The 17,874-nt window shown below is 43.6% G+C and overlaps 2 protein-coding genes across 2 annotated transcripts; both read left to right on the top strand.

The window, feature by feature from the left end:
* Nucleotides 1-350: 350 nt before the first annotated feature.
* LOC149330347 (uncharacterized) lies at nt 351-6,237 on the top strand. Its single transcript, XM_089560140.1, has 4 exons — nt 351-432; nt 2,963-3,146; nt 5,061-5,202; nt 6,151-6,237. The coding sequence occupies exons 1-4, from the start codon at nt 351-353 to the stop codon at nt 6,235-6,237; spliced, it is 495 nt and encodes a 164-aa protein (XP_089416266.1).
* Nucleotides 6,238-9,651: 3,414 nt separating this feature from the next.
* LOC149330348 (uncharacterized) lies at nt 9,652-14,900 on the top strand. The gene is made up of 4 exons (XM_089560948.1): nt 9,652-9,733; nt 10,875-11,058; nt 13,805-13,946; nt 14,814-14,900. Exons 1-4 carry the CDS (start codon nt 9,652-9,654, stop codon nt 14,898-14,900), a joined length of 495 nt encoding a protein of 164 aa, XP_089417074.1.
* Nucleotides 14,901-17,874: the final 2,974 nt, after the last annotated feature.

Raw genomic sequence — 17,874 nt, forward strand, 5'->3', positions numbered from 1 at the left:
GACGGCGCCGCGCAGCGTATTGCAACAGCGAGCTCATAGGCTCCGGAAGGCCGTATTCTAGTACAGATAAGTGCGACTTCTGTAAGCATTAACCCCGTGCCTGTACTGGGTGGGCGTCCTTGGCATGCATGGGTAGCGGCGACAAAATCAATGCCGTCCTGTGTAGGACGCACGTGCTTCTGCCGCAAAGTCAGAAGCAAGGGCAGGCTCTGAAGTGTGGAGGAACTATGTCTGTGGTATAAATAGTTCCCCACCGATGCCCCGTTCGAACCACAACTGCAGAGTTTGACGACGACTGGGAAGAAGAGTTTAGGTTCCGGAAGCACTAGCTGAAACTTGTCGTGAGGACGATGATTGCGACAGCTTTGCTTCTAGCTTTTGTGGGCCTTGTGTCCGCATCCACTCAAACTCCGAGCATCCAAGAGTGCTCTGGTACGTTCCGGCTTGTTTTCTTCTCGAGAGACACGCAGTCATGGGACTGACTGGTTGAACATCTGCAGATTATTTCAAAATCAAAAAGTTGGAATAAGTTTGTGTTCGTGTTCTGCATGTAACGAAAATTTTTGGTTAGAAAGAGGAGTACTCCTGGTAGTCCCAAAACTGAATGGGTAAGTTTTCGATTGCCTTTGTGTATGTCACGTTATAAGGCAAATTATAAGAACTTTGCGAGATTATGGTAACAAATTTATCCAACCAGACTGCCAAATTAATTCAATTTTGTTTGACAATTCACTTCTTTATTCATGCTCTTTGGAGGCCTAGAGATGGCTTTTGCTAAATGAACAGTGTGCTCGTTGTTAAGAATATACGAGAGGTCATACTTCATAATAACCCGCGTTGGTTTCGGGAGGTGGCGGGTTCGACTGCCGCTGCTGGCCGGTTGCCTACCGGGTTCTTCCATTGAGTACAAGCCATGGCTTGGACTGGTGATCGGATTTCAAGGGTGAATAGCTCGGAATGGGAATGTAGTGGCTTGCGCCTACTTTGCAATAGCTAAGTATTCGAGCAACACTTGTTGTTGGGCTAGTTGGTAATACATACTTCTGAAGGAACCAGCGCACAAAACACAACGGACAAGAAAAAGGTGGTACACGACGGACAGGAGCGCTGAGGAGCGCTCCTGTCCGTCGTTTACCACCTTTTTCTTGTCCGTTGTGTTTTGTGCGCTGGTTCCTTCAGAAGTAAGTATTCGAGGTCGTTTTGGTTGCATTCACTGTGAAAGAAGATGTTTCCTAACCTTTGTGCACCCCGCCGCGGTGGCTCAGTGGTTACGGCGCTTGGCTGCTGGCCCGAAAGACGCGGGTTCGGCCCGGGCCGCGGCGGCTGAATTTCGATGAAGGCGAAATTCTAGAGGCCCGTGTGCTCTGCGATGTCAGTGCACGTTAAAGAACCCCAGGTGGTCGAAATTTCCGGAGCCCTTCACTACGGCGTCCCTCATAGCCTGAGCTGCTTCGGGACGTTAAACCCCAATAAACCAAACCAAACCAACATTTTTTACTTCTCGCAAGAATAATCTGCACGATAACAAAGATGTTGGCACGGGCTTCAGCGGGAATTAAGATACAGCAGAGACAATAGCAATGAAGACCAGAAAACGCCATATGCAATATTTCTAGCGCGAGGGAGAGAGAAAGAGAGGGTATATTGAGACTGGATAGAAGTGCAAAAAAGAGTTAAAGTGGAAAAGAATGTACCTTTATTTTCACTTCTCACTTTTCATGTTTTAGCTGTGATGATCAGAATGTTGCTTAGAGGTCAGCTAGAAATAGCAGATTATGGGCATTTTAAAATACGAGACCGCATGCTACGTTTTGAGGGGTCGTTTGCAGTAATCCACGGATTATCACCGGCGAACCTCTACATGTAATCATGCGTTGTGCGCTCACCGCGAAAACGTTAGGTGGTGGCCAAACTCTACGACACGTACAAAATTATTCAGGATCTGTGTTTACTACTTACGTTATTTGTAGGAAAAAAATTGCAGTATAAAAGTTGTAGGGGTTTAAAGTAGTTAAACCGAGTAGACGTGCGAAAGCAGGTGTTCATTCTTTCTTTGGAGGATACACATAAGCTTCGCCTTAATCGTATAGCGGGATATCTTTAGTGTATGAATGCCCATATATCCAGAGTTGGTCCTGCACTACTTCCCGAGCTTGCCGAAGTTACTTGAGTAAGCTCGGATTTAACTAGGGTTGCTAAGAAACGACACAAGTTTGAAAGAACGCACATACGCTGACGAGATTCCTGGTCGGTGTAGATTAGCGCATGAGGGTTTTCGCGCTAAATGTTTCATCATCATCATTGTCAGCCTGACTACGCCCACTGCAGGGCAAGGGCCTCTCCCATGTCTCTCCAATTAACCCTGTCCTTCGCCAGTTGCGGCCTCCGTATCCCCGCAAACTTCTTCATCCCATCCGCCCACCTAACTTTCTGCCGCCCCCTGCTACGTTTGCCTTCTCTTGGAATCCACCCTTAACGGCCAGCAGTTATCTTGCCTTCGCATTACATGCCCTGCCCAAGCCCGCTTCTTCCTCTTGATTTCAACTAGGATGTCATTAACCCACGTTTGTTCTCTCACCAACTCCGCCAGCTTCCGATCTCTCAACGTTACTTCTATCATTTTTCTTTCCATAGCTGTCTGCGTTGTCCTTAACTTAAGCTGATCCCTCTTTGTTAGCCTCCACCTTTCTGCTCAATAACTGAGTACCGCTAAGATACAGCTCTTGTAGACTTTTCTCTTGAGGGATATTGGCAAACTGCCATTCATGATCTGAGAGAACCTACCATATGTGTTCCACCCCATTCTTATTCTTCTAGTTATTTCCCTCTCATGATCAGGATCAGCGGTCTGTACCTAAATGTTTATTGAAAGCTAACTGGATTTTGCGAAACTTCACGGAACGAACAGCGGTATTTGCTCGTGAAACAAAGCTCATAATTATCCCGTTACTGTTGCTTGCAGGGAGTTCGGCGAGCACCATTCTAGTCATCGACGACGTGACCGCGTCTAACGTCAAAGTCGGCTCGACCATGACCCTCAAGTACAGTGTTCAGTTGAAGGAACAGGTGTCTGGAAATCCGCAACTTGCGTTCACTATGACGTCAGGAAGCTCGAAGTTGCCGTGCCTCAGCAATGTCGGCTCGTGGTGAGTGAAATTAAGTCCGTGCCCTGCTTCTTATGCCAGAGACGAATATGCTTGTTTTTCTTCGTACGAAATCTTTAAATGAACAAAAATGACGAATCGAATTAAGTCGACCTATGACAGATTTCAGAGTTCAAATAGTAAAGAGGCAAATTTATCTGAAAACGGAACTTTTGAAAAGCTGGAAAAGAACGAAGGAAAATACTCGTATTGTTGCAAGTTTCCGTGTTCACAAGTAACTACAATGAAGTCACGAAAATTATTTGTACTGACAGGCTACGCCGCTTTACTCTTTCAAACAGTGATTGCGGAGCTACTTAAGCTAATTTTACAGATACAAGAAAAAAAACATAACTAGACGCCAGCACAATACACTACACTATCTTCCAAACAAGATTTTATTTGAAGAATAGTTCCTTGCCACCATAATTTAGAAAGAAAAACTGGAAAGTAGGAAGAGAGAGAGAATTAAGGTTTTTGGCACCCGCCAGAGAATTTGACAGGAAGTCAAATCCCTTTAATTTTCAATCAACAGTAGCGGAAAAAAAAACCGAAAAGAAAGCTATGAAAGGCGCTTAATTCTCACGTTCTGTTGTCTAGGTATGGCGAGGAAGCTATAAGCGGTAAAGTGTTGTGTGTTATGTTGGGTTTTGTGGCACATAGGCAACTAAGGCCATCATGCGCCAAACGCAAGTTTTAATATGTCTGTTTGGTGTGAACAAGTTTAGAGATTATTTTGTAACCCTACAAGAGGTTTCCAGCGATAAAGTGATTGTGCGTCGACTAACAATTTAGTTGGAAGTCAGCACTTGTGTTGTGCGGTAACTGTGAAATGCTTTGTGCATTGTATTGTAGAATTAGCTATATATAACAGACCAGCCCGCATCAGGGCGTGGAATCACTGCGACTTTTTTTTTTCATTGATGTCACGAGTTTGAATCAAGTGGCGCAAAAAAATTTCGTTTTTAAATTGTCTTCTCGGCAATAAATTGATGTTTTGCCCCGGTATAATCATGAACATCGCTGAAAAGAACTTAGCAATCCATTTTTACTAAGCACAGGATTTATACGGACTTGTCAGTACAATACGTTCGAGCTCAAGTTAATTGGGCATTAAGAATGTAAGCAAGCTGAGTGCAAGAAATTAGTATTGTAGGAGGTCACATAGTTAAGAATTGTCAGGGAGGCCTCGTGCCAAGCTAATCTCAGTATCCCAATTGGATATTATCTACCCCTCATCGGCCACCGCGGTGGCTCATAGATAAGGCGCTCGTCTACCGAGCCGGAGTACCCGAGTTCGAACCCGACCGCAGCGGCCGCGTTTCGATGGAGGCGAAACGCAAGAGGCGCCCGTGTGCTGTGCGATGTCAGTGCACGCTAAAGATCCCCAGGTGGTGGAAATTATTCCGGAGACCTCCACTACGGTACCTCTTTCTCTCTTTCTTCTGTCACTCCTACCTTCCTTCCTTCCCTTACGGCGTGATTCAGGTGTCCGCCGAGATATGTGAGACAGATACTGCGCCATTTCCTTTCCTTAAAAAACCAATTTACGAATTTATTTACCCCTCATCGCTGCCAATAAGGACACACAAATTTAATGCTTTATGAACGCTAAATGGCAGCTGTGGTTGGAGCACCAGATGACTAAAGACTTCGGTGAGTTTAAAAGCAAAAATTGTTTTTTTTTTTTACTCCAGCTTTTGAGGGCATAACCAATGCCACTGAATTAACGCCGTTTATGGACTTTCTGCCTAGAGCGTAATAAAAGAGTAAAAGCTTTTTCGTCGCGTTTTTTTAACACCTAACATTGTCCCCTCATTCTGAGGGTAAGAAGCCCAGAAGTTCTTCCTCCTACAGCTTCTTGGCGTAGAAGAGCGTAAAATCTTTAAATAAATTTATCTGCCCTGCGTCTTGCAGTACGTACAAATTATGTGGAGGCACCGGGAAAATTGAGAAGCAAATCGCCTCTTCCTGGAATAACAAGTGCCCCATACCCGCGGGGAACTATACGAACAGTCTGGACGCCCAGATACCAAGTTTGGCCGGAGTCTTGATCACAGTGAGTGGTAACGTTCTTGCTCACCTTTTGTGTCCCACGTGAATTCGGCCATCTGCCGTGGTTCCCAAATTCGTTTACAGCTGGCATTCAGTGCAGTGTATACGCATTTAGGCTTCCTTTTACATGGCATGACAGCTTAAAGGGGAAATTGAGTTTAATTGAAACTGCCGAGTTCGCTTTCACATACGCTTACTAAGACATAGGTCAATCGACCAACCAACCTCCTCTAATGTGTCGCCACATTTGCAATGCTTAACATAATTCAGGCATATAAGAGAGCCTCTTTGTAGTATAGTACTTGCAGCATTTGCAGGCTATAGAACGTGCAGTATACCAGACATCGCTTCAAGTTTCTTGAGATGCTTGGCGCATAATGTGACATGCAAGATGTTAAATTTCCAATACACGAGTACAGAGGGGTACCCGGAGCCTTCCTTAAGCGCTTTGCTCTACACATTTGAGAAAAAACTACACTATGATCAATCAATCAATCAATCAATCAATCAATCAATCAATCAATCAATCAATCAATCAATCAATCAATCAATCAATCAATCAATCAATCAATCAATCATTGTTTATAATTTGACTGTTATTTAACTGGATAAGCATAATCTCAAGGATTAGCAGAAAGTATTCAAAGAAAACGCTCAACTGGTGATATAAAACTGCAGCCACTGACTACGGGACCTCGTTCTGTATAAATTCAACTACCTTGTATTTTCTTTTTTTATTACAATAAACTGCCTCTTATTCTGATTCTTAGAGTAATAATTACCGCATGGGCTCTCATGTTTAAGCTTGCGGTATCATGTTAAATTTTCGATTAACCTTTTAGAATAGTCTATGGTAGTGTGTTAAAAGTTTTAGCGCCTTTTTTGGTTTTAGCACTGTCGCTGTGCTTGAGTAAGTGAAGAACCTCTTTCTATATTTGTTATTTTTTTGCAGACCGACAGCATACACGTCAAAATAGAAGGCAAAAACAATGGCAAAACGCTGGGGTGTGTAGAGTTTGACATCGATATCGAAAAGTAGCCAAGCGAGCAATAAGGAAATGCAGCTAGCCACCAGTCTTCTGCACGCCCGAACAGCGCATGCGCACCACCAAAAAAGCCACAGTTGGGAACAGTGCGTGACGTTGTCTTCTGCAGGTGCTGTGGTAAGCGTGCGAAAGCCCTGAATATAGCAGCGCAAGTCACCGACAAGAATTCGTCCTGAATTCATTGGACAATAAAAATGTTTCTATTGTAGCGCGTTACTAATGTGGCGTGGTTACTACTGCACACTACAAACAGAAAGTAGTTAAAAAGGAGTAAACTGTCCTCTAGCGCACACCCTTTTATAAATTGGTGCGCGCTAGAGGACACTTTCGTAACAGACACTAATATAAGTGCAGGTTTTGTGACTAGGCCTGAATATTTGCTGAGCTAGGTTCCGCTGCTTCTGCTGGCTCAAGACTATGATAACTGGATGTATTTGAAGCAGTCTGAAGTCACGCAGTGTATTAAAATTTGCAGTTTTGGCTGCTGCTTGTGATGCTAAACAAACGTCAGGGATGCTGCAGTGGCACTACACTGAATCATTCACACGCGAATACGCTTTAATGGTTTGAAGTCGGCAGGCATGCGGTTTTAACACGAGAGGGTTTACCTGAGGTGCCTTTAGCAAATTATTTTTACCTGGGAATAAATTTTATTGTAATTGCTATGTTGAGTTAGTGAAACAATTATGCACTCTTTGGTCAAGCTTTGTAATTCCGGGGTGCACTAGACAGTCTGTGGATTTTCACCTTGACAGGTGCCCATTACGTTTTAAAGAAGGAAGTTATATCACTTTTCTAATTTTGTGAACGGGTGTTACGTTGTTGATTTAGAAATCCATTATTGACCTCCATCTAAAACTTCGAGAGTTTGCAAAACGTGGCGGGTTTTTGGGTTTTTCGCCGCAAGGATTTTGTGCCATGTTTAGGGAGTGCAGTACCTTCGCTATTACATTACATTTACATTTACATTTGCATTTAAATTTTCTTTTACATTTACGTGCAATATCCCATGCTTTCATATGCTCGAAAATTAACGTAGGCGATAGCCTGACATGCTTGCTTTGACGACGTTCATTATGCGTTCTTTCCGGCAAAATTCTTTCATATTATTTTTTTCGCCGCCGCGATAAAGACCGTTTCCGCTGGGATGGGTCTGAAATGCTGTTTAGCGGTGAATGAATGCAGTCTGGGGCATTATATATATGCGATATCATGCATAAAGATGAACAGCAGTTTAGCAGCATCCCTAAAAGAAAAACATTTGAAGGTTTATCTTGCTTGTAAGCCATGTGCAGGAATTGGACGTAATCGAAGATTCATAGAAATGAATTGAAGACAACGAAGAGACCTATGGCAAGGAAACAGTTCCGAGTAACGTTAAGGGAAACGGAGATAGGAGAGGGGACCACTGAAAAAACAAGAAGTAGCAATGTCTTAGTTAAAGTGAAGAAAAAGAAATGGTCATGGAGAGAACGTGTAATGCGAAGCGAAGGTAACAGATGATCCCCGAGGGCAACAGAGAGGATTACAATACGTGGGAAACGTAGAGGCCCCGCGGAGACTAAGGAGGGCAGATGAGATCAAACAAGTTTGCGAAGAACCGTAGGATGCACAGCACAGGATTAGTTAGAGGTGTATGAGAGAGGCCTTTGTCTTGCATGTACAACATTTCCGGATAAAAATTTTTAAAATTAGAAAATTGTAATATACTGCTATGGAAATAATGAAGGTAATGGTCCATTCTTCTTATATGTGACGAAATATTTCATATAAAGTGTTCCCATCGATCGCATGGAACAGTAAGGACTGTCTTAGAAAAGCAATGGGGAAAGCTTTTGACGAGAACAAATACGTTAATAGAAGAAATACAGGACTGCAGTCGGGTGAACTGTGAACATATCGATTGTTATACTGAAATCTTACATTCAGTGAAAAAATTGCGTTCATAAATGGTTTCCTGCTCAAAAATACTTTTGTCCAGGATTGTTGGGTATGTAGGCTTGCGATAATGGTGACCTGTAGAGCTTTCCTACTAACTCTGTCCAGAAGTGGCTGTTTACCGCTTACTTCGTGCGGAATTGTACATAGTTGTGCGGAAGAATCAATGAATGCTGTGTTGAAATAAAGCCCATGGCATTACTTGTCTGACCAAAGCAGACGTACTCTTCTGCATACTGATTTTACGCATGGCTCTTTGTTAATAAATGTTCGCTTACTAACGAACCGCATGAAATTTAAGGACTCATAACTACCTCTGCACTTGCATTCATGTTTTTCCCGCCGTCTCAGAAAAAAGTATAGAAAACAATTCGCGAAGTTTCATTTTTCCAAATAAGCTCGTTATCTTCCAAGCTCACAACGTGCGACAGCGAGCTCACAACGTACGGACTCCACCGACAAGCTGACATGCACCGAAATCAACAAGCGCTACGTGGAACGCTTGGCCGCATACACTACTTTTTTTTTTTTGTTGGAACATACAACGTGCAGCTCTTGAATCCACATGGCACATATCTCATAGTTGCCCCTCACTGACAGTGCTCACAATGAGTTCATGTGTCGTCACATTGTCGTGAAACACTGCTCAGCAGGTATTAGACGGTAGTCTGTAACTGGGCTGCACGGTGCGTGGTTATTTGGAGAAGACAGCGTGAACACTACATTTAAAACGGGGCTTAGAGCGCATTAGAGTATACTCATGTTGTGCTCTTTATATTACGTCTTCAACGTCAACATGCCGACAGCTCAACAGCATGACGCAACATGACTCCTGACAGGGGAGGCAGAGACGTCGCTTTGCTTTTTATGAACCTTGATTGAAACCCCAACCAAGATCTCTCATGACATGGTGCCGTTGATGATTTTCTCTTCTTTGTGGTGTCTTATATATAAAAAAAGGATTTGACTATTGCTCACATAGGCCACAATTTAAAATAGATTGGTTTCGTTGCAACGTTGTCATTGTAATGACCTTCTCATCTGGTCATGTGAGCATTTAAAAGCAAAAACAGAAGGAACAACTACACAAATATACTTCGCAGCTTGGGAGGACGGCGCTGCGCCACGTATTGTAGCGCCGCGCGCATAGGCTCCAGAGGGCCGTATTCCAGTACAGATAAGTGCAATTTATGCGAACATCAGCCCCATGCCTGTACTGGGTGCATGTCCTTGGGATGTATGTGTAGCCACGATGAAATTAACGTCGTCCTGTGTAGGGCGCACGTGCCAATGTCGCTAAGTCAAAAGCAAGGGCAGGCTGTAATGGGTTGGAATAGTTATGTCTGTGGTATAAATAGTTCCACGCCGATGCCCCGACTTCAACTGCAGCTGCAGAGCTTGACGACGACTGGGAAAAAAAGAGTGTGGGCTGTGCAGGCACTGGCTGAAAGAAACTCCTCGTGAAGACGATGATTGCGGCAGCTTTGCTTCTCGCTTGTGTGGCCTTTGCGTCGGCGTCCACTCAAACTCCGAGCATCAAAGAGTGTTCTGGTACGTTCCGGTTTCTTTGCCCCTCGAACGATGCGCAGTCAAGAAACGTATTTCAATATCAAAAAGTTGAAGACTTCGTGTTCGTTACGCTCTGCCGTTTTTTATGTCACGTTGAAGGTAAATATAAGATCTTCTCAAAACAATGCTAGTTTGTCGAACCAGTGAGCCCAATTCATTTATTTCCCTTAATTCACTCGTTTAATCACGCTGCTAGGAGGTTTAGGGATGACTTTTGCAAATGAACAGTCTGCTCGTTATTACGGATATATGAGAGGTCGTAGTTCAAAATATCCCACTTTGTTTCGGGAGGTGGTGGGTTCGACTACAGCTGCCGACCGGTTGCCAACCGGTTTCTTCCATTCGGTACAATCTATTACCTGGGTCTGGTGATCGGCTTTTTAGGGTGAATGGTTTGGAAAGTAGTCTACGCTTTCTTTACAAAAGCTAAATAATATTCGGGTCGTTTTCACTAGATTCGTTGTGACAGAAGGCAAATGTTCTCAACATTTTGCGTGTCCCCCCTAATCTTTATGCGGGCAGTCACAAGAGCGTATTTACCTCTCGCCGGAATAATCTGCTCAATAAGAAAGAATGTTGGCGCGGGCTGCAGCGGGACCTAAGGTTTAGCGGAGACAACACAAATGAACCCAAAAAACGACCATGCAAACCTTTTAGTGCGAAGAAGACAGATAGAGAGGTTATACTGAGACAGGATAGAAGTGCGAAAAATATGTGAAGAGGGGCAGAAAATACTTATACTTTCACTTTTCTCTTTTAATTTTTTTTTTACCTGTGATGAGAGTGCTAGTTAGCGGTAAATTAAGAGCAGCCGAATTTCGGCATTTTCAAGTAGTAGGCCGCACCCTATGGTTTTGCAGTAAAGCACTGATTTTGACTGTCGAAGCTCTGCATGCAATCGGGCGTTCTGCACTCACAGCGCAAACAGAGGCAGCGGCCGAACTGTACGACACGTGCCGAATTATTTAGGCTCTGGGTTCACTACTTACGCCATCAGCGGGAAAAAAATGCAGTATAAAAGTTCATAAAAAACTAACTGGACTGCGCGAAAACTTCATGAAACGACCGGCGCGATCCGCTTGTGAAACAAAGCACATCATTTTCCCGTTACTGTTGCTTGCAGCGGGTTCGGCAAGCAAGATCCTGGACGTACACGATGTGACCGCGACCAACGTCAAGGTTGGCTCGACCGTCACCCTCAACTACACTGTCGAGTTGAAGGAAGAGGTGTCTGGAAGTCAGCAACTTATTTTTACTATGACGTCAGGAAACACGAAACTGCCGTGCCTTAACGATGTCGGTTCGTGGTGAGTGAAATTAAGTCTGCGCCTGCTTCTTTTGGCAGGGATACACAATCTCGCCAAAGCTATTCCCCATCTGTATACGGGAGGTATTCCGAGGCCTGAACTGGGAACAGTTAGGGATAAGAATTAGTGGAGAATACCAAAGTAATGTGCGACTCGCTGATAACATTCCCTCGCTAAGTCACTCAGGACGTGAACAGGAAAGCATGATCGATGAGCAGAGCAGAACGGTCGGTCTAAAAGTTAACATGCAGAAGACCGCAGTAATGTTCCACAGTCTAGCAAGGGAACAGCAGTTCACAATTGGTACCGAGGGGCAAGAAGTAGTAAGAGAATAGTCCACTTAGGGCAGGTAGTGACCGCTGATCCTGATCACGAGAGGGAAATAACTATTAGGATAAGAATGCGGTGGACCGCATATGGCAGGTTCTCTCAGATCATGAATGGCAGTTTGCCAGTATCGCTCAAGAGAAAAGTACATATCAGCTGGATCTTACCAGTACTCATCAATGAGGCAGAAACGTGGAAGTTAACGAAAAGGGTTCAGCTTAGGTTAACAACGCAGCGAGCTATGGAAAGAAAAATGATACGTGTAACGTTAAGAGATGGAAGCGGGCGGACTGGGCGAGGGAAAAACCACCGGTTAATGACATCCTAGTTGAAGTCAAGAGGAAGAAATGGGTTTGGGCAGGGCATGTAATGCGAAGGTAAGATAACCGCTGATCCTTAAGGGTAATGGAGTGGATTCCAAGAGAAGGCAAGCGTAGCAGGGGGTGGCAGAAAGTATAGGTGGGCGGATGAGATTAAGAAGTTTGCGGGGATACGGTGGCCGCAACAGGCAACGGACAGGGTTAATTAGAAAGGCATGAGAGATGTGTTTGCCCTGCAGTGGGCGTAGTCAGGCTGATGATGATGAATCTGCTTTCTTTTGTTCGTGCGCAGTCTTTAAAAGAACGAGGAGGATGAATTGAAGTCGACATCTCTCTATGGATTACCTCGTTCTAATGGCAAATACGGAAATGTGTCTGATAACGGAGCATTTACAAGTTGGAAAAGGCCAAAAATGAAATAAATACAGGTGTCGTTGTCAGTGGCCTTGTCTACAAGAAAACTACGATGACGTCACGACCGTTGTTTGTACTGCTTAGCTACGACGCCTTTCGCTTTCCAGCTGCAATTATGTAGTTACCATAGTTAATTTCGTAGCCCCAAGAAAAAAAAAAGAATCAACGCCTGCACAATACAGTACGCTAACTTCCAACAAAAATTTATTATTCGAAGTACAGTTCTTTGTCGCGATCATTCAATAACTAAAGCTAGAAAGTAGGAAAAGACCCCGAAATAGTGCCATAATAGGCGCTTGCGTCTTCGGTTTTGTTGTCAAGGTATGATGAGAAGGAATTTGGTGGTATAAGTGACTCTGCTTCAAATAAAAACTTAAACTTAGTCCCAAGGTAGCACTTGTGTTGCGGTCATTGTGACGTATTCTGCACTTTCTATTAAGAATTAATTTTGCATAACCCAGTAGCCTGCATCAGTGCGCCAAGTCACGGAGATCTTTTTATCACTGACGTCACGAGAGGGAAACTAGTGCCTCACCCTAGAAAGAAAAAACGTTTCGCGTTCAAATTCAATCTTCTCCGCAATAAATGAACAACTTGTCGTGAAACAATTATCAACGCAGTCACAGAAACCAAAAAATTTGGTTGTACTATGCACAGAAATTAGATGGAGCGGTTCTTAGTGTCCATTTAAAACGTGCCAAGCCAGTTTCAGGATCCCTATTTGATACTGAGTGTATCCTCGCCACAGCTGCCTACGAGCACACAGGTAATTAGTGCCTTGTGAGCGCTAAATGGCAGTTATCACTGCACCATAAGGTGACAAAAGTGTTCGGCGAGTTTGATAGTAAACACTGTTTAAAGAAAAAGAATTTCAGATTTTCAGTGCAATCCTATTTCCATTGAAATAAGAGAGTATCTGGACTTTCTGCCTTCAGCGTAATATTTCATTAATACTTTTAATATCGCGTTTTCTATCACCATACTCTATCCCGCTCATGCCATGTGCAACATTCTTGGGCAATAATTTTGAACATTGGAAAATTTTAAATTACTGTTATGAAGATATTGAAGGTAATGGTCGATTGTTTCGATTTGAAGCAAAATTTCTGCTCAAAACTTTTCCATCATTCGCTTCGAGCAGCTAAGAGTGATATTGAAAGCCAATTGGGAACGCTTTTGACGATAGCAAAAACTTAAAAAGTAAAAAAAATGCAAACTCGCCGACGGGAGGTTGCGGATATATTGATTGTTTTAGGTTTGGTTGGTGGTGTTTAACATCCCAAAGCAACCAAGACTATGAGAGACGCCGTAGTGGAGGGCTCCGGAAATTTCGACCACCTGGGGTTCTTTAGCGTGCACTGACATCGCACAGTACACGGGCTTCTAGAATTTCTCCTCCAAAGAAATTCAACCGCCGCGGCCGGGATCGAACCCGCGTCTTTCGGGTCAGAAGCCGAGCACCATAACCACTGAGCCACCGCGGCGGCCTATATTGATTGTTATAGTGAAATATTAAAATACAATGAAAAATTGCTTCCAAAAACTTTTTAATGTTGAAAAATGGTTCTGCCAATAACTGTTGGTATGAAAGGGCTAAAAACTTGGAAGGATTTCGTTCCACGGCTTCCTCTCTTAGGTGAGCGTAGTATCCTCACCCTTAAATTTTCCTGCCCCGTTTCTTGCAGTACGTACGATGTATGCGGTGGCACTGGGAACATTGAGACGCAGATCGCAGCTCCCTGGAATAACAAGTGCCCCATAGCCCCGGGAACCTATTCAAACAGCTTGCACGTCAAGATACCAAGTCTGGCCGGAATCTTGATCACAGTAAGTGGTAAAGTTCTGATGTCCCCCTTTGTGTCCCACGTAAATTCAGTCACCTGCCGTGATTCCCACTTTCGTTTGTAGCTGGAGTTCAGCGGCACTGTGCAAGCATCGAGACTTAGTTGCATGTGGGATGACTACTTCTAACTGCTGTACAGAATCGGGGAAAGCTAAAATGTATTTAATTGAAATTTCCGACTTCAACGGCACTAGCACGTACGCTTACTAAGACATATGTAAGTCGACCAACCAATCCCCTCTCATGTATCGCTGCATTACGACGGATAAAAAAAGTCCATCATTAAAAGAGAGCATCCTTGTGGTATGTCACTTGCAGCACTTGTAGACTATAGCATGCGCAGTATAGCAGACGTAACTTCGAATTTTCTTGAGATGCTTAGCGGATTGGCATGTAAGATTATAAATTTCTAACACTGGAGTACAGAGGGGTAGTTTGCCTTCCTTAATCGATTCTATCTAAACATTTCAATCAATCAATCAATCAATCAATCAATCAATCAATCAATCAATCAATCAATCAATCAATCAATCAATCAATCAATCAATCAATCAATCAATCAATTATTTGTTTATAATTTGATATTTAAGTAATTAACTGACCTGATAAGCATAACCATAAAGTTTATAGCGGACTACGTAGAAGGAGAACATTCAAAACTTCATTCAAAGTGCGAGTAATAAACTTTGTATGGGCTTTAACGTTTAAGGTTTCGCTATCATTCTCAATTTTTGGTTAACCTTTCAGATTAATCTGGTAGTATATTAAAAGTACTTGCTCTGTTTATTTAGCAGCATCAATGTGCTTTAGTAAGTGAGAAACCTCTCTTTATTATTGTCCTTGCTTTCCAGACCAACTCCTTAAACGTTAAAGTCGAAGGCAAAAACGATGGGCAATCGCTGGGGTGTGTGCAGTTTGACATCAACATCGAAAAGTAGTGAACCGAGCAGTAAGGAAGTGCTGCTTGCCGAAAGTCTTCTGCACACTGGAGCAGCGCATGCGCACCACACAGAAAGCCACAGTTGGGAAGAGTGCGTGACGTTGTCTTCTGCAGGTGCTGTGGTAAGCACGCGAAAGCACTGAAAGTAGCAGCGAAAGTCACCGACAGGAATTTGTGCTAAATTCATCGAAAAATAAAAAAAATGTTTCTATTGTAGCGCGTTGCTAACGTGGCATGGTTACCGCTACTTCACTCCAAACAGAAAGGAATTAAAAGGGAGTAAACTGCCTCTAGCGCACACCCTTCTATACCAGTGTGTGCGCTAGAAGACAGTTTACTACCTTTTTCTCCTATATAGGCGTATTCTTGCTTAAAGTGCAACTGACCCGTGGTCTTCAGAAGGATAGATTGCTATTTCATGCGCTATTTTTTTTTTACTTTTTAATTTTAATTGGGCAAATGCTCCCTTCGGCATAAGACAGTTGTATATACATGTAAATATATATATTTGCAGACCTGTGTCGGTTATAAATGCCAACAATGCCTGGTGTTGGGGCCCCTGCGTCCAGACTCTTGTAACTTGTGGTCGGCACGGGTAGTATTCTTGGCTGCCGGTAGAGGTCGGAAGAGGATTCTGCGATGTCCAGGAGGCCCTCATCGCAGGCGTCCGCATCGCCACCTCCTCGCGATGCGTTAAACCGCCAGGAAGGTTGGATACACGCGATGGAATTTAAGCACGTGCGGAGCTGTGGAGAAATTCTTTTTCAGGCAATACGTCATTTCCTGAGGATACCTCCGGGATAGGAAGCGGGTATATCAACTGCGGTGAATGGGACGTATTTGTCACCTTCTGTGAGATGGTGCCTAGTGCGTCGAGAGCACACAACTCGGGCAAGGGCATGGATATGATTGCACACTGCGACACACATCGCCAACGGTGTCCAGGTTACTGCCTACACGCCGTAGAGCACGAACTGCTAGAGCGGAATGTGTATAGAGGAGAGAACGGTTCGGTGATGCTGTACAGAGGCGGTTTTTGTAAAGTGGACAAACCTTCGCGAATGGATACAAAATATGATATTTACTAAGGGAAGCGTCGCCTCTGTGATATAGGAAATTTTGCTTTGATTGGGGAAACGTGACTCAGTGAACCAGGAATCTTGGCCACTAGACATACGATGCCAGGTTTATATCATTTTAGAAGAACCTGTAGCAGTGGGAGGTAGGAGGGGGGAGGGGGGGTGCTGAAGAGTTAGACTCTAATTGACCAATGTTTTTAAAAGCTTTCAAGTGTGCCATTTTCCCACAGAAAATTTCTAGCTCAAAGAGAAGGGCCGGGAGGTGGGAAGCTAGGGAAGGCTAAACGTTACCTTCAGTCCTGTGTATATAATATTGAGTTCTACTAACCACCTTAGGCATTTTCGGGTGTGTTTCTTTTGATAGCTTTAACTATAAGTGCAATGTTGTTACGCTGATGAAATGCGGAACCCACTGTCAAACTACGAAAATGGATTAGTCGATAGCCTCGGATGCTTGCTTTGACGATGTACATTTACAAGACATGGCGAACGTAGAGGCGCGCCGGAGAGTCAGGATGGCAGATAAGTTCAAAGAAGTTTGCAAAGAACCGTAGGATGCACAGCACAGGATTAGTTAGAGGTATTTGAGAGAGGCCTTTGTCTTGCAGTGGGCCTAGCCCTGCACAACATTTCCGGATAAAAATTTTGAAAATTGGAAAATTGTAATATACTGCTATGGAAATAATAAAGGTTCATTCAACTTATACGTAGCGAAATCTTTCTTGTAAAGCGTTCCCATCGATCACATGGAACTGTGAGGACTGCGTTAGAAAAGCAATGGGGAAAGCTTTTAACGAGAACAAATATGTTAATAGAAGAAATACAAGACAGCAGTCGGGTAAATTGCGAACATATCGATTGTTATTGAGAGATCTTACATTACATGAAAAAATCGCATTCATAAATAGTTTCGTACTGAGGAATACTTTCGTCCAGAATTGTTTCGTATGTAGGTTTACGATAATTGTGACGTTTAGATCTTTCCTACTAACTCTGCACAGTAATGGCTGTTTACCGCTTACTTCCACCTGAATCGTACATGGTTGTGCGGAAGAATCAATAAATGCTGTATTGAAATAAATCCCATTGCACTGTTTGTCTGACCAATGCAGACATATTCTTCGGCATGCTGATTTGACGCATGGCTCTTTGTTAATAAATGTTTGCTTACCAACTAACTGCATAAAATTTAAGGGCTCATGACTACCTCTGCACTTGCATTCGAATTTTTCCCGCCCTCCCAGGACAAAACATAAAAATCAATTCGCGGAATTTTATTTTTCGAAATAAGCTCGTTGTCTTCCGTTCCGCTGCGGTCAGGCAGCGAGCTCACAACGTACGGACTCCACCGGCAAGCTGACATGCACAGAAATCACCGAACGCGATGTGGAACGCTTGGCGCCATACACTACTTTTTTTTGTTGGAACATATAACATGCAGCTCTTGAAAACACATGGCACATATCTCATTGTTACCCCTCACTTACAGTGCTCACAGTGAGTTCATGACTCGTCACATTGTCGTAAAACACCGCTCAGGCAGGTATTAGACGGTAGTCTGTAACTGGGCTGCACGGTGCGTGGTTATTTGGAGAAGACAGCGTGGACACTACATTTAAAACGGGGCTTAGAGCGCATTAGAGTGTACTCATGTTGTGCTCTTTATATTACGTCTTCAACGTCAACACGCCGACAGCTCAACAGCACGACGCAACATGGCTCCTGAGAGGGCAGGCAGAGAGGTTGCTTTACTTTTTATGAACCTTGATTGAAACCCCAAGCCAGATCTCTCATGGCATGATGCCGTTGTTGATTTTGTCTTCTTTGTGGTCTCTTGTATATATAAAAAAGGATTTGACTATCACTGACGTGGGTCGCAAGTTAAAATAGGTC

Source organism: Amblyomma mixtum, chromosome 9, assembly GCF_055824585.1.
Source record: "Amblyomma mixtum isolate Tamu chromosome 9, ASM5582458v1, whole genome shotgun sequence".
Lineage (NCBI taxonomy): Eukaryota > Metazoa > Arthropoda > Arachnida > Ixodida > Ixodidae > Amblyomma > Amblyomma mixtum.

What these genes read in the sequence shown, in the direction of transcription:
- LOC149330347 (XM_089560140.1), top strand. Translation starts at nt 351, where the DNA reads ATGATTGCGACAGCTTTGCTTCTAGCTTTTGTGGGCCTTGTGTCCGCA. An exon ending in GAGCATCCAAGAGTGCTCTG is followed by an intron (nt 433 to 2,962) that starts GTACGTTCCGGC and finishes TGTTGCTTGCAG; the next exon opens with GGAGTTCGGCGAGCACCATT. An exon ending in CTCAGCAATGTCGGCTCGTG is followed by an intron (nt 3,147 to 5,060) that starts GTGAGTGAAATT and finishes TGCGTCTTGCAG; the next exon opens with TACGTACAAATTATGTGGAG.
- LOC149330348 (XM_089560948.1), top strand. Translation starts at nt 9,652, where the DNA reads ATGATTGCGGCAGCTTTGCTTCTCGCTTGTGTGGCCTTTGCGTCGGCG. An exon ending in GAGCATCAAAGAGTGTTCTG is followed by an intron (nt 9,734 to 10,874) that starts GTACGTTCCGGT and finishes TGTTGCTTGCAG; the next exon opens with CGGGTTCGGCAAGCAAGATC. An exon ending in TGGCCGGAATCTTGATCACA is followed by an intron (nt 13,947 to 14,813) that starts GTAAGTGGTAAA and finishes CTTGCTTTCCAG; the next exon opens with ACCAACTCCTTAAACGTTAA.